Raw genomic sequence first — 16,540 nt, forward strand, 5'->3', positions numbered from 1 at the left:
TTTCTATATACGAGGTATGATTCCGTATAAAGCATGGTATGTGGTGGGTCCTGCCAAACTTAGTCAACTACTATTAGGTATGTGGTATCCATAACTATGACGGATGTGTTGTGTTCCATTAAAATTTTTTTGTGTTTTTTTAGTATCACTGTTTTGATTCTCTAGCCAACAGACAGTGAAACATATTGTGTTGTTTTACACGTGAAAAACATAAACCAGCCTGTTGATGAAATGAGTCTAGCTGTGTGATATTTTCTACCGTATATGTACATATACTTACTTCTAAAATGCTATATGGCTGTCATGCGTTGTTACCTACTCCCAATTAATTTTACGGGAATACTAGGGGACGGGATACCATCCCCCAACGGGATAGCTTCTTCTCCACAACACGATTATTATCCATACACGCACCAGACCTGCTCACTCGCCGCCGTCGCCGTCCCCCGCCGCTGCCACGACCGTCCCCCGCCACTGCCGTGCCCGTCCCCCATCACCTCCGCCGCCGCCACTACTGCCGCCGCCACACCCATCCCCCACCGCCGCCGCTGCGCCCGTCCCCCGTCGACGCCGCCGCTGACGCCGCGCCCATCCCCCACCGCCACCGTCGCTGTCCCCCGCCGTCGTCGCGCCCGTTCCCCACCACTGCCGCCGCGCCTGTCCCCTGCCGCCGCTGTCACCGTCCTCGTCTACAAGGGACGCCTGCAGGGGGCCGACTGCGCATGTCGGGGTGCTTCTCCCCCAACGGGATGCCCAACTATATCTAGTAGGAATCACCTGATACCTGGTAGGTATCATCCGATACCTCGCAAGTATCACGCGATACGTGGTAGAAATCGTCTGATACCTGACAGGTATCACATGATACCTCGTGAGTATCACGTGATACGTGGTAGAAATCGTCTGATACATGGCAGGTATCGCCTGATACCTCATGAGTATCACGCGATATGTGGTTGAAATCGTCTGATACCTGACAGGTTTCACATGATACCTCACGAGTATCACACGATACTTGGTAGAAATCGCATGATACCTGATAAGTATCACATGATACTGGCAAGTATCACCTGAAACGTGTGTAGAATCGTCTGATACCTGATAGGTATCACACCTGATACCTACTCAGGATCATCCCGTTCGAAAACGGGATTCCGTTATATAGCAGCCCCCTTAAATTTATTAGTCGTAGAGTTGGAGTTATCCTGTAACCGTGAGTCGTTACGTGTTACCAGTGTCCAAACCCACCGACGTTTCCCTGCAGTTTTCTGGACGCATTCGCAAGGCTACGTCTCCAACCAGTCTCATCTTTTCGCTTATGCTTATCAGCCAAAATTTAAATTTTCAATCTTAAATTTAAAGTTGATTTTGAGATTTTTTTTCATCGAAGTTTAACTTTTAGTCTTTGATTTTAGATTGTTAAGAACACGTATATAAAAGTTCTATTTCCAAATTATTTTTCGTTTGTTAATATGTACAATGAGGCCGAACGATTCTCGGCCGTCGGATGTGCGGCCGCCCTTTTCACAGATTCCCAGATTCCGTGGGGGGCGAAAAGGGCAATACCAGTAGGCGCGCCCTCGACTCCGTTCCGCCTGACGGGCTGACAACCGTGGCCGAGAAATAAACGCGCTCCCCTCTCTCCTTCCTCCGTTCCCCCACCGGAGGCCCCGCCCGCCGCCACGCCTCTGGTCACGTCGCCGCCGTGCAAGGCCCCCACCCCGCCGCTGACGCTGAGCCTCTTCCCAACGGCGCCGCCAATCTCCACCCCCACCTCCGGGCATTGGAACTCCCCAGGTAAACCCCCTGTTCGTAGGCGCTAGCCGTTCAAGTCGAGGTTGTAGGCAAGGAGAGCAAAGCGAGGAGCGAGCCCCGCCGGCGAAGAGACGCCGGCCGATTTTATTTGAGAGGGAGGCAGAGTGCAAATGTTGCACAGCCAGCAACGATGTTGCTGGAGCCAGAGCTTTCGCCGGGCTGTTTAGGCACGCGAACCAGGGGGGAAGGGTGGTTGGGCGATAGGGCGATCGCAGGCGGCGGCGGCGGCGCGCTCGCGGCGTCCCCACCCGCGCGCGTTGAGCGGCCGGCGGGCTGCGTGCTGGTCGATTGTGCCGGCAATCGCGGGCGGCGCTGCACTATTCACTGCCTAGGCTGGCTGGCCGGGCAGTTCAGTCATTCAACGGCCAGTACTAGCGCGTCATATATCCCCTATTTTCATCCTAGATTCGCCGGTGTGGTCTATATGGTTTGTCTTTGTTTTAGGATTCAAGTTGAACTTGTTTTCCTTTCCATGCAGGGTGAAACATTTCGACATTTCGTGGGCTGGAGCAGCAGCTGCTGCATGCCACTGAATACTGGTTTTCATCATCTTGCCTAGCCGAAGGTATGGTCATTTTTTTATGGACTGCTATAATTGGACCCGCAATTTTCTTATGGCATGTGTTATTCCAGTGCATGCATACTTGATTACTTGTTGCAAAAACAGGTGGAATGTGAGACTGCAACAGGGTACTATTATTCATATTAACTTTTTTCATGTGTTTGTTGTTCAGGATGGAGGAGCCAAGTCTTGAGGTGAATAATCCTGTGGCTGAGCTGAATGCCATCAAATTCAGCCTCATGACCAGTTCAGATATGGTAATCTTTCATACTGGCTGTAATTTTAACTTAGTGTCACTGGAAATAATCATCCGTAGCTATTTTTTGGTCATTTCAGGAAAAGTTAAGTAGTGCGACTATTATTGAAATGTGTGATGTGACTAACGCCAAGTTGGGATTACCAAATGGTGCACCACAGTGTGCAACCTGTGGATCGCGAAGCATACGTGACTGTGATGGTAAAGTAATAATAATCAGTAGTATCACATACTGTGGCTTGTTTTCTCCACTTAATGCAGAAGAAACTAACTGGTAAACTGTTAGGTCATTTTGGTGTTATTAAGCTAGCAGCAACCGTGCACAATTCATATTTTATCGAGGAAGTTGTCCAGTTGCTGAATCAGATATGTCCTGGCTGTCTCACTCTGAAGCAAAATGGGGACACAAAGGTTTGTAATCACCAGATTGATGTATTTCATCCTGAATAACCAATTTATTCTTTTTTCACAAAACCCATAAACATCAAATGTCAAACTCTGTGGTGACAAGGCACCTTCAGTCAATGAGAGGGTATGGGTTTACATGATGCCAGTTATGGGTTGGTTTCACCAGTGTCCCAACTTCTTACTAGTGATTTCACTTAAGAAGTTTAGTTAAGTTTTAGTTGTGGTCAACTGTATCAACCCCCACACCAAGACCCAACTTGTTCCATTTTTGGGCTGGTTTAATGCTACAGTAATACAACAGTTGCATATAAACCTTGGTGAGCCATATGTACCAATTGGGTTAAAAATCCTGAGTATTACATCAACTGGCTTAACTTGAGCACAGAGCTACCCCCTGTTGCCCTTGTTTAGGCAGTAACCCCCCCCCCCCCCCTCCTTTATTTTTTATTTTCTTTGTGTATCAATGATAAGTTGGTGAAAACCATGACATTTCTTTCTTTAACACACTGGTTTTTCTTTATTTTTTCTTAATTAAAGAAGGCTGATGGGACAACAATTCAAGGAACTTGCAAGTATTGCTCAGTAAGTGCATGTTCAGATATTTGGTGCCTATTTTTCTCTCTTGTATTAAACCTTGTCTTTTCCTGGACAGAAGGATGGATCAAAACTTTACCCTAGTATAATCTTTAAGATGCTAACAAGTCCAAGAGTAACACTATCCAGGAGTAAACTTCACCGTAACACTAGCGTGATGGACAAAATGTCAATTATTGCAGAAGTTGCTGGCGGGGTGGCACATAAGTCCAAGAACAAAGCTCCCCATGAAACCCTTCCCCAAGATTTCTGGGATTTCATACCTGATGATAACCAGCCACCTATATTCAATGTGACTAAGAAAATATTGTCGCCATATCAAGTAATGTATCTTTCAGCTATCCAATTCAACAAATGCTCCTGTATTGCCTTGCAGGATAGTCTTTGATAGTACTGCATTTTGTGTCTGTTTACTTTTGAGAAAATTATTCTTTTTTATTTGCTGAAATCTGCCAATTTGATTACTACTATTTGTTTTGGCTCAAATGCAAGTATATCGCTCTTATTGTTTGCTTTGATTCAAATATTTAAAACATATAAAAGACATACTCCCTCCTTCCCAAAATATAAGCATTTCTAGCATTTGAATTTTTTTACCAAAATATAAGCAATTCTAGAGTGTAATTGTCCCATGATCCCATCGATCTCCCCTCATTCCATTTTCTCCCCATCTTACCCCCCAACCATCTTTAAACACCCAACCATCCCTCATTTAATGAGGGGCATCATAGTCTTGTCTACTCAACCTTTATCTTTGCTAAAACCCACCCCTAGAAGTGTTTTTTTTTATAGAATGGAGGGAATACTATTTTGATATCCTTAAAATATGATATATTATGATTCTCACCTAGTAATAAGACTGCGCTGATATTCTGGTATGCACCACCAGCTTGATGCAAAAGGGGTGAAGATGGACCCATAATTTCCTAGTAACATGACTGAATAAAATTTAGTTCAATCATTTTAAAGTGAAATCACAATATGCCTTCTGGTTTGCTTTTTATAAGTGAAAAGTAAAAGTATGCTTTATATAAACATACTACATTCTACATTAGAATTTGTCATCAAACTTATAACTCTGGGGCCATATCAATGTCTAAAATGAAATTACTTGTGATTGGTGGGAGTATTTTTTAAAGCTTCTTTCTGAAGTAGGTATGCAATTCTAGTTGGGTAATGAACTGGTATGATTTACTCCACCGATTCATCACATTCCTTCGTAGGAAAAAGCACGCTGATTATCATAATTAATAAAATGTTCTTATAACTCACTTTTGCCATCTTTGCAGGTCTTTCACATGCTAAAAAAGCTTGATCCTGAACTTATCAATCAGGTTACTCGAAGGCGGGAGCTATTGTTCCTGTCATGTTTGCCAGTGACTCCTAACTGTCATCGTGTTGCGGAGATGCCATATGGACATTCAGATGGCCCCCGATTAGCTTTTGTTAGTGCTAATTCTCTTTTAGTATATTTTTTGTTCCATCGTTGCAAGAATCTTCTCATTAAACTAGTCCTATTAATATACTCTATCCATCCGTATACTGGATAGAGTTAAATCTTCCAGTGAGTCATCAAACAGCCATTTAATCAATGAGAGAGCTTAGAGTAGCTTCTCAACATCTTGTTAAAAGGATTAGTGCCAAGAGCTTAGAGTTAAATCTTCATTGTACTGGCTGATCTAACCATACTTTGTGCCAAGAGGAGGCAACACTCTATTTGTTTCTCATGGTTTTGCTGAACTAGCTTGTTATAGTGGTCTGATACACATGCTTGAGTGCATATTTTGAGTATGTTTGCATCTCAATTATGAACTTATACTTTTCTTCATCCTATGGTAGGATGACCGGACAAAAGCTTATAAGAGGATGGTTGATGTGAGTAGGAGAATTGATGATTACCATCAGCATCCGCAGTTCGGCGTTTTTGCAAGTTCAGTTGTCACAAGTCGTGTTATGGAGTGCTTGAAATCATCCAAGGCAAAATAGCTAATATCTTGTTCTAATTCTAATGCAATACCTATGTAGCATAGTGCACTTTGTCCTGTTTTTTTTTTCTACTTATGTCATATTGGCATCAATTCATTGGAGTAGTACTCTTGAATGCAATCAATTCTTTTTTTTCCTAAACTTTTCTAAATCCATGAAATTTACCCATAATTTATCTTACTGTTTCTGGTAAATCATAGTATGGAAACTTCAAGTTTGGTCGGATAACTTATGATCTATTTAATTATATCTTGTCTGTTGTGTTTATACACATGCTGACATGGATATGTGCATCAAAATTGTGGTATCTTGACAAACCCATTGCAGTGGAAATTACAATGTACCCTGTTATTTTCTTCATTTATCTCCATCTCATTGTTACATATTTGGTTCACATGTATAAAATTAGCTATTTTCCACTCTATATAGATGACTTTAATAATTTGTCACTTAACATATGTAAATTAATTATTTGCCATATAATAGCCGAGTGCTCTTGATAAAATGCCATTTTGTCCATTTTTTTCAACTTTACCCCCTGATCATCATGCCCACCTTAATTCATACATATTTTGTCCTTCACCCTTCAATCCACCAGAGATCAACATCTTTGCCGATTATTCCTTCTGCACCACAAGGATGCCATGAGGTTCCCTTCCTTCTGTAGACAGATATGGTGCAAGGTGGAACTTTCCACATGATAGGGACGGCACCATGAGGTAGGGAATGGTGTGCCTTCCTTCGTGCAAGAGGGAAAAGAGGGATGTCAGAGCCAGCATAGATGATTGCAGCGGACCAGGGTGATTGGAGCAGGCTCCTCCCCTTGTTTGGTGCCGGTTGGTTGTGCCTGCTATGGCTTTCCCTGCCAGCATCAAGCCATCAACTGTGATGGGGGTGCACAAGGGAGGGATGCACATTTGGGATAAGCAAAGATGTTGATCTCTTGTGGCTAGAAGGGTGAGGGGCAAAATAGGTATGAATTAAGGTGGGCCTGGTGATTAGGGGGTAAAGTGTGAAAAATTCCTGTATCTATGATATACCGAATGTGATGTCGTTTAAATCATTGGCACTTAACCAGATTGAGAATAATGATGGGAGGTAGCAGTGTGGAATTTTCTGCAATCATTGATAGTGTTGTTTAATTGTCCATTTGATTGATCTTCTGCAAAGTTATTAAGCATAACCTAGAAAAAGTATTTGCTATTTTCCTAGTTTTACCAGTATATAATTCAATTAATTTGAAAGGAGCATACAGATCTTTGAAACAAGAAGGATCCGTATACAAGTCAAAGTAAAATCACTGAGTTTTTTTTTTTTGTCTACACCTAGCTATGTATTTTCTCTCTTACTTCACCAAATATATTTCTTTTTTTATTTAGTCTACAACTTTATCAGGACCTGGGTAATTTAAGGTGACAATTGCGCTTACAGCTTATGTTGCATGGTTTCTCTGTGAGAAATACATAACACGATTTCACTTTATTTTCTAACATCTTATGCATTTTGCAGTTATACTCAAAAAAATCAGATGATGAATCTTCTGCATCTACAGATACATATGGAACCAAATGGCTAAAAGATATCATCCTCAGCAAAAGATCCGACAATGCATTTAGGAGTATAATGGTCGGGGACCCAAAAATTAATTTAAATGAAATCGGTATTCCTATGGGTTTAGCTTTGAACTTGGTTGTTTCTGAGCAAGTTAGTTCTTACAATTTCGAAACCATAAATTTGAAGTGCAACTTGCACCTTCTTACCAAGGAAGTACTGCTTGTCCGCCGAAATGGGAATCTTATTTTTGTTCGGAAGGCAAACCAGTTAGAAATTGGTGATATTGCTTATAGACTATTGCAGGATGGTGATCTTGTTTTGGTAAATAGGCCACCTTCAGTTCATCAACATTCTCTGATTGCCCTATCTGCAAAACTTCTGTCAACTCAGTCAGCTGTGTCAATTAATCCACTATGTTGTGATCCTTTCAAGGGAGACTTTGATGGGGACTGTTTGCATGGATATATTCCTCAATGTCTGCAATCAAGAGTTGAGCTTGAAGAACTAGTTAGTTTAAGTGGCCAACTCTTGAATCAACAAGATGGGCGAAGTTTGGTGTCATTAACACATGACTCTCTAGCTGCTGCACATCAGTTAACAAATGCAGATGTTTTCTTGGAGAAAGCTGAATTTCAACAGCTTCAGATGTTATCCTCTTCCATCTCATTGACACCAATGCCATCAGTTTTTAAATCTACAAACTCTCAAGGTCCTCTTTGGACTGGTAAGCAACTGTTTGGAATGCTGCTACCTTATGGTATGAATATCAGTTTTGATCAGAAGTTACACATAAAAGACAGTGAAGTGCTTACCTGCTCATCAGGATCTTTTTGGTTACAGAATAACACATCCAGCCTTTTCTCTGTCATGTTCAAAGAGTATGGTTGTAAGGCTCTTGAGTTCCTTTCTTCCACCCAGGATGTACTATGTGAATTCTTAACCATGTGGGGTTTAAGTGTCTCCCTTTCAGATCTCTATCTGTTCTCAGACCATTACTCAAGGAGAAAACTGAGTGAGGAAGTTCATCTGGCATTGGATGAAGCGGAAGAGGCTTTTCAAATCAAGCAAATATTGCTAAATTCAGTATCTATACCAAATCTGAAGTATTATGATGGAGGTGATGATAGATCAAACACTGATGAACAATCTGGTTTTACTCAAGTCAGTCTGCCAATCATCAGATCTTCAATGACATCATTTAAGAGTGTCTTCAATGATCTGTTGAAGATGGTGCAGCAGTATGTGAGTAAAGATAATTCAATGATGACAATGATTAACTCTGGAAGTAAAGGTAGTGTTCTGAAGTTTGTTCAACAGACTGCATGTGTTGGTCTTCAACTACCAGCAAGTAAATTTCCCTTTAGAATTCCCTCACAACTATCATGTGTTTCCTGGAATAGACATAAATCTCTCAATTGTGAAATCACTGACGGCACCAGTGAATGTGTGGGAGGCCAAGACATGTATGCTGTTATTAGAAATTCTTTTCTTGATGGACTAAATCCGTTAGAATGTCTACTGCATGCCATATCTGGCAGGGCAAATTTCTTTAGCGAAAATGCTGACGTTCCTGGGACTTTGACAAGGAAACTAATGTATCACTTGAGAGATACATACGTTGCTTATGATGGGACTGTTAGAAGTTCTTATGGGCAGCAAATAGTGCGGTTTTCTTATGATACTGCTGATGGCATGTACAGTGATCATGATCTTGAAGGTGAACCTGGGGCCCCTGTTGGCTCTTGGGCTGCTTGTTCCATTTCAGAAGCTGCCTATGGAGCTTTGGATCACCCAGTTAACAGTTTAGAGGATTCCCCTCTTATGAACTTGCAGGTTATATTCTTCTGGTTTGCTCTTTAATGGTCTTTCGTTGTCATTTTTATTCATCTTTCCTTTTGACAATATTTGAACTTTGGCACTTTGCTGTGCAGGAAGTTTTGAAGTGCCACAAGGGCACAAATTCTCTGGATCATACTGGTTTGCTTTTCCTGTCAAAGCATCTAAGGAAATATAGATATGGTTTTGAGTATGCATCACTAGAAGTTAAGGATCATCTAGAACGAGTGGACTTTTCTGATATGGTTGACACGGTCATTATTTTGTTAGTATATTTAATCTGTGGCTTTCTTCACCTTTTAATATTGTTCATTTTAGTAAAAATTTCATGTCTTCTTTCATTTTCATATTTAGATATGGCGGCTCAGATATGCAGAAAACAAAAGGAAATCCTTGGATCACTCATTTTCATTTAAGCCAGGTCTTGTTCTTTTGAAGTAAAATGGTCATGATTTCATAGGGACATTGGGTTGGTATCTAAATGTCTGTTCAAATTTGTATATATGTGTAGGAAACAATGAAGATAAAAAGGTTAGGACTGGAATTTATTGTAAGAGAGATTATTGACCAATACAACACCTTAAGAAAACAGTTGAACAATGCGATCCCTTCAGTTTCTATTTCGAACAGGTAACTGCAGAAACTATTTGTGCTATGCATGATTATCGTGTCCATCAACTGCCTCCTGTTTTCCTTACCTGAAAAAGAAGCAGCAAAGTACAGAAGTACCTGATCTTCTCCTAAATGCTCAAGTTACTAATTGAGCTTACACTGAGAAAAATTCTGGGCATGTGTATTATATTTATTTGGCATATTGTATGGTACTACCTCTGTCCCAAAATATAATAACTTTTGGCTATGAATCTGGACAAGTAATTACTTGGTCAAAAGCGTCAATTTATAATAGTGCATGCTTCATTTCTTTTGTTAAAACATAAACCTGCATGATTCAAAAGGGGAAAAAGGATATGTGCTTATATGGGTATCTATTATTATATTATTGAAACAGTATAAATCAGCCTTGATGATAACAACGTAGATTAATTGGATGTATATATGTACTATTATAGTGTTGAGTGCAGAATATTATTCTACTCTCTGACTGAACCTACCTAGGCATCCATTCATGCCCCGATACAGATCAAGAAAAATTACCCACTGGATCATTTGGTTTTTACTTGAGTAAAAACTGAGCTTTTTTGCATTCCCCCCCAAAAGAGCACTTTTACTCACTGATTCATGTTATTTTTACTGATTTATGGAGCAAGGGCATCTTTTGAGAACATTATCCTATACCTCATCAAAAACGGTTACTTTGTGAATGGCTAAGGGTGGGTTGTGAAGTTAGCTTGTGGGTTTGAATCCTGTTTCGCAAATTAAATTACAGTAATTTTTCGCAGATGTTTTCAATTATCTGTAGTGAAACTCTTCACTTGAAGATGGAAAATAAATCTGGGAAGCTAGGGAAAAACCTGGGCACGGGTAGGTGGCGTGTGTGAGTAAAATCCTAGTGGAAAAATAGTAAAACATATCTGGAAGTGGAAAGCAAAATCCGTGACCTAATATAAAGCTATTCTAAACATAGGAGTACAAATGTACAGTGTGCTACTCTGTGTGTGTGTGTGTGTTTACATATTGAATACTGCTATATTTCAATTCTGCGAGGAATTCGGCTAGTTATTACACATCTACCTAGCAAGAATAAATCAAAATATTAAACTTTAGGGTAAAACGAACCGGTGATACCACAATTTGTGAAGTGGATTCTAGTTTGTCGGTCATCTTACAAGTTGATCAAACAAGTCCCAACTTGATTGCTGAGTGCAAATCGAGTCAAACACACACCACATAAGCTAATTACGCTGACAATAGATGCTAGCGTAGTGTGAGACTGTGAGTGCCAGCAGCATGTGATCCACGGACCCAAAGGTATGGGTGTTATTTTTGCATACTCAAAAAGAAGTCAAAGGAACATGGTGCTCCTCTCTTCTATTGAATGGTCTGTTGTCCTCCCGCCACTCTGCACTATACATCAAACACTGCCTTCTTGTTCAAGCAGGCTGTGGATTATGTGCTGCTTACATGGCACCCTCAGGTTAGGCTGGTGTTGGTGTTGCTGAAAGTAACCCCCCATGGCATTGTTTTGAACTTGATTTGCAAGTTGCGACCACACTAATCAAGTTGTGTGACTAGCTGATCAGTTTGTGAAAGGAGCGACTAACTTGCATTTTACTCTGGAGTTTTTTTCCCCCATCTAGTATTTTCTATTTCATTAATTTATTAGGGTAACTTACAGAAAATAAAATAAGTTCAGGATAATAATTCTAGATACATCAGTGCTGTTTCTGTACATTGATGGGGAATCCCACATAAGTAACAACCCAAACAAACAATCATACACAAGTGTTATTAATATTTTACTTACTGAAATTCCTTCAATAGCATTGTTGTCTATATTTAAATTGCACTATCTGTTTACCTCCAGCTATTGCTGCCCTGCCTGAGTAACATTTACACATAAATTCTTTCATCTAATATATCAATAAGTAAATGTGACCTGTCCGTGAAGCTCAAACAACTATATTTGTTTTAGCACAAGGCATCGCAGCTGATTCTAGAATTATGTGTGCATATACATGTTTCATGCTGTTATGCCTGTAGCTATCCTATTCTCTTTCTAGTTCCCATGGGCCATGACATATCATTTGGCATTCTATACCCTGCAGCAAATGTTCTGTAGGCAATGAGTGTGTCAAGAATCAGACCTGTTGCGTCACTATGGTAGTACAGGTGGAAATTAACTCCATGTCGCAATTGGACGTTATCAAGGAACGGGTGATTCCAAGCATCCTGGCCACACTGTTGAAAGGTTATTATGTTTTGATGGATTTTTTCCCCAAAAAATCTTCTCAATGTTCTAGGGAACTCCTCAGTAGGATCAAAATCCAAGTTTGTCACTAATAGGTCAATAGCCATCTAACTACAGAAGAAAGTGTTTCATGCAAATGTACTACTTGTTGTACGCTAGATATACCAAGTTTATGCATAGCTCTGAGTTATTTTAATACTCTTTCAAAGGCCATTCTTGTTGTAATAACTTCACATATCATTATATTATTGTTTCACAAATATGAGAAAAAGGTATCATAAAATGTATAAAGGGGCTTTTATGACTGATTATTTGGTTGATTTGGTTAGCAAAAGTAAGTCTAGTTCTAACTCGCAGAACCCATTGTCCATTGATCCACTCACATGATAGAACTCAAGCTATTGCGTGATCTTTTTAGACTGAAAACACATTATATTGAATGAGTAGTCAAAACAAAATATATTAGTTGGCTTCTCTGGGTTCACCATGGGGGCTATGCTTTTCAAATTATAGTTCATCATACTTGCTGCTGGTGCACTAGTATGCAGATAAATTTTGATGTACGCTGCTTGATTTCCTCTGTTTGCAGGATTTTTGGAATTTAAGAATGTTAAGGTGCAATGTCAAGAGGATAATGAACTTGTTCTGAAAGTCGGTATGTCTGAGCATTGCAAGAGTGGGAAGTTCTGGGCTACCCTACAAAATGCTTGCATCCCAATAATGGAGTTGATTGATTGGGAGCGGAGCCGACCAGAGAGAGTATATGATAATTTCTGCTCATATGGCATAGACTCAGCATGGAAATTCTTTGTCGAAGTATGATACTTGCTACCCTTCATTCTGGCTTCACTGTTTCATTCATTCCTGTGTAAAATGGTTTCAAAGTTTAATTGTTTGTGATAAATTTCTCCTGTAGGTTTATAACATTTTCATTTTCACTTGCTTTTTCAGTCTTTAAGATACACAACAGATGCTATTGGAAGGAATATCCATCGACAGCACTTACTGGTTGTGGCAGACTGCCTATCTGTGAGTGGGCAGTTCCATGGGCTAAGCAGTCAAGGTTTAAAGCAGCAAAGGACTTGGTTATCAATCTCCTCTCCATTTTCTGAAGCATGCTTTTCTGTGAGAAATCTTAGCTTTCTTACTGATTATTAACTATGGGATTTCCCTTTTGAAATGTTCTGAACATCTTCTGATTTTATGGCTTTTCCTGCAGAGGCCTGCACACAGTTTTATAAATGCTGCAAAGCGAGATTCAGTGGACAATCTTTCTGGTACTCTAGATGCAATTGCCTGGGGCAAAGAACCTTGTACAGGGTCGTCAGGTCCTTTCAAGATTCTATATTCTGGGAAGGTGTGTATTGTAACTTCCCTGCTGAATCAAGCACTACTCTTTTAGAGTAACTTTAACGTGCTCCCAAAATGAAAAGAAAATTGAGATCTTGATCAATCACCCCCTATGAATACTCATGATGCATTATACATGCACAATTTAACTCTTTGGATAGCATAAAGGTACAATACTAAATTTCTTTCCTAATGCTTTGCCTACGAGCCTCTAATGGGCTGCAAGCTAGAGAAATTTGCATTGAGTAAGTATTCACTGAAATAATTTGTTTTCTGGTTCTGAATAATTGATATAAAATGAAGCGAAGATATTATATTATCTCTATGATGTTCATATTATTTTATGCTGAGCTGTTGATTGATGATATTCCGTTACATTAATTTTGTACAGAAATTGAATCGCAGTGTCTGCTTCTGTGATAGATGGATGTTCAGATATTTCAAATTGGCTGCTAACATTTATTCTTTTTTGCAGTCACATGAGACAAAACAAAATGAGCACATATATGACTTTCTACATAACCCTGAAGTTCAGGCTCTTGAAAAGAATGTAATGGATACCTACAGAAAAAGGACTGAAAAAACTTCCAAGCGGAGATCAGCACTCAATTCTGAAGGCAATGCTACCATCAATGGTGGTGCCATATCTTTTAATCAGAAGTTTCTTAATGCTAAAGTTGGTATATGGGAGAACATCATTGACATGCGCACTTCCTTGCAAAACATGCTACGGGAGTATGTTATACCACTATCCATGGAATCGTGACTGATAGTTATTTTCTTTTTTTTAAAAAAAAGCTTTATAATCCTTTGTATTTAATGTCATCTTCTACTTTCATGAAGGTACACATTAAATGAAGTTGTCACAGAACAAGATAAATCATGCTTAATAGAGGCCTTGAAATTTCATCCCAGAGGGTATGACAAGATTGGTGTGGGAATAAGAGAAATCAAGGTAGGTACATAGAATGCAATTTTCCTTTATGGCATAGCCCTCGTCTTTTCTATAATCCTACAAATATCAATTGAAATTTTCATTGATCACAAACCGCATTAATATTTTCTCTAATGGCTCAAAGAATAAGAATATTTTTCTTCATGCTTATGTATGTTATATTCTCGGTTTTAACATGCAAGTGCCGGTAGTGAACTGTCCAATTAACGTGGTAGGTTTGGGGGTTGTGCTCATATAATTCGGAATTAGGGTACTATTATTGTAATATTTCCAAGCACTTTTAACTTCTTGATGTTGAAGAAAGATAATACCTCCCCCCCACGCTGACTGCACAATTTATGTCGAGCTTGCTGTTAGCACTGATGAATTCCTGCTTTATAACCATTGCTTTTTTTATACGTGATATCAAAAGCATCCATCGTTATGATTATTCTTCATTCTAGCATGTTCTGATCAAAACATATGTTGTGTGCCACATACAGATCGGAGTGAATCCTGGTCACCCGAGCTCAAGGTGCTTCATTGTACTAAGGAATGATGATACTACTGCAGACTTCTCTTACAACAAGTGTGTCCTTGGTGCTGCAAATTCTATCTCACCTGAACTTGGAAGTTATATAGAGAACAGACGATCTAATAGAGCAGTTCGGCCACATCAGTTGTAGGGTGAGCCCGTCAATGCTTTACGAACAAGTATCAGAAGCAATTTTCATGGATAACGATAGATTGGCGAATGTTGCTTCTTGGCTGCTTCGGTTAACGGGGATGGCAGTGTCTTACACTCTACAGGGATGTGTGTCAACTCAACTCAACTCACTCGAGCTACAGATGGCCGACCTGAGCCTTAGTGTAGGTTTCATGCCTTCACTTCTGTAGCACATACATCTATAGTAACCCTTAAGTTTGTTTGGACAAGAGGTAGTGGCACAAAGTGCAATAGGTGTCGTCGTTATCCTTGCATCAATTGTATGCGGAAATGATCCATATTCTAAATGAGAATCACAAAATTTTGGTCGTTGAATTTAATCTAGAATGTGATTTATTCGTGAATGTGTCTCTTGACCACATCATTCTCACTCATTATTAGGATGGCATGGTTAGACAATTGTCATGCTAAGATAACAATAACTTGGCGTGACAATCACCTGGGATGACGATGGTAGCACACTGGCGTACATAAACAAAACAGTAATGCTATATATCACCCGATATTTTTATTTTTATTTTTTGCAAAAACATGCGTATTGTTTTAGACTTACGATGTGCTTCAAGATTCATGCCTTTTCTTCGTCTCTGACCAATTCTGATGAGCCTCTTGTTAGGTTTCGGGGGAAAAATATATGGTGGAAGCTATATATATATATATATATATATATATATATATATATATATATATGTAGTGAGAACTTGAAAACTATCGTCCATCTCACCACGAGTAAAAATTTTACTCGATTGAATCTACGAGTAAAATTTTTATTCGTGATGACGTGGAGAATCTCGGATGTCTATTTTTTATCCAACGGTAGTTTCCGAATTTTCACTACATATGTGGTTTATACTATATATTTTCCTAGATTTTGGGGTGTGTGTTCTAGGGGTGGGTGTGGGGTACTGCATATTGGAGGCAGTGGGCCAATGTTGCTAGCGGGACGTAGGTAAAAGATAGCAATAGTGATGCTAGTGGATAAAGACATACCTAGGTCAAAAATCAATTGGAGGTGTCTCGTTAGATTGATTAGTGGGCGCATATCTTAAAAAAATGCAATGTAAACCATATATGCAGTGCAAACTTAGGGCATCCACAATGTAGTCTAAAAGTGGTCCATAAGCAATACAATATTTGTTTCAGCTACCTAGCAACAATGTGGAACTAGTCCATAGAAAAAAAAATAACAAAAGCTACCCATAAGCATATGGACTGCCCATAGAGAATAAAATATATTATTTGTCTCTACCTCTTCTCTCATCCTAATACTATTTGCTATCCATATACATTGTGGATGTTTCAATAGTTAAAGTTCATATAAGTAGGTCCCATCTATATAGACTACTTTTGCCATATACATTGTTGTTGCCCTTAGAAACTATAGGATGATTCAAAAATAGACGTAAGAGAATTGTTCAAAAATGGGCGCATATTTGGCAGTAAAATTTTACTTATCGCGATGTGGATAAATTTAAAACATCCATTTTTTTTATCATACGATAGTTTCATTTTTTCACAACATATATGATTTGCACTATATATTACAGTACATCTTCTAGCCTAGCTACAGATGGGTAATACACTAAAGACTGAGATTTGAGTAAGGATTTGGGCTCCAACTCAGTTTTTATGGGTATGACATAATAATC

At 39.4% G+C, this 16,540-nt stretch overlaps 1 protein-coding gene across 6 annotated transcripts; it reads left to right on the top strand.

The window, feature by feature from the left end:
* The first annotated feature begins 1,616 nt into the window (after nt 1–1,616).
* Nucleotides 1,617–15,200, top strand: LOC127769783 (DNA-directed RNA polymerase IV subunit 1-like). Of its 6 annotated transcripts, none has more exons than XM_052295412.1 (20): nt 1,617–1,797; nt 2,294–2,380; nt 2,550–2,634; nt 2,714–2,834; nt 2,920–3,044; nt 3,579–3,623; nt 3,694–3,957; nt 4,925–5,080; nt 5,475–5,612; nt 7,131–9,008; nt 9,107–9,276; nt 9,366–9,432; nt 9,523–9,641; nt 11,738–11,880; nt 12,470–12,696; nt 12,832–13,005; nt 13,100–13,237; nt 13,706–13,965; nt 14,074–14,185; nt 14,668–15,200. In XM_052295412.1, exons 3-20 carry the CDS (start codon nt 2,551–2,553, stop codon nt 14,848–14,850), a joined length of 4,404 nt encoding a protein of 1,467 aa, XP_052151372.1. In that variant the 5' UTR covers nt 1,617–1,797; nt 2,294–2,380; nt 2,550; the 3' UTR covers nt 14,851–15,200. The 6 variants fall into 6 exon arrangements, with proteins under 6 accessions (XP_052151372.1, XP_052151374.1, XP_052151375.1 ...); XM_052295414.1 differs by having other exon boundaries at nt 3,697–3,957; XM_052295415.1 differs by having other exon boundaries at nt 3,582–3,623.
* Nucleotides 15,201–16,540: the final 1,340 nt, after the last annotated feature.

Source organism: Oryza glaberrima, chromosome 4 (genome assembly GCF_000147395.1).
Source record: "Oryza glaberrima chromosome 4, OglaRS2, whole genome shotgun sequence".
NCBI classification, from domain to species: Eukaryota; Viridiplantae; Streptophyta; class Magnoliopsida; order Poales; family Poaceae; genus Oryza; species Oryza glaberrima.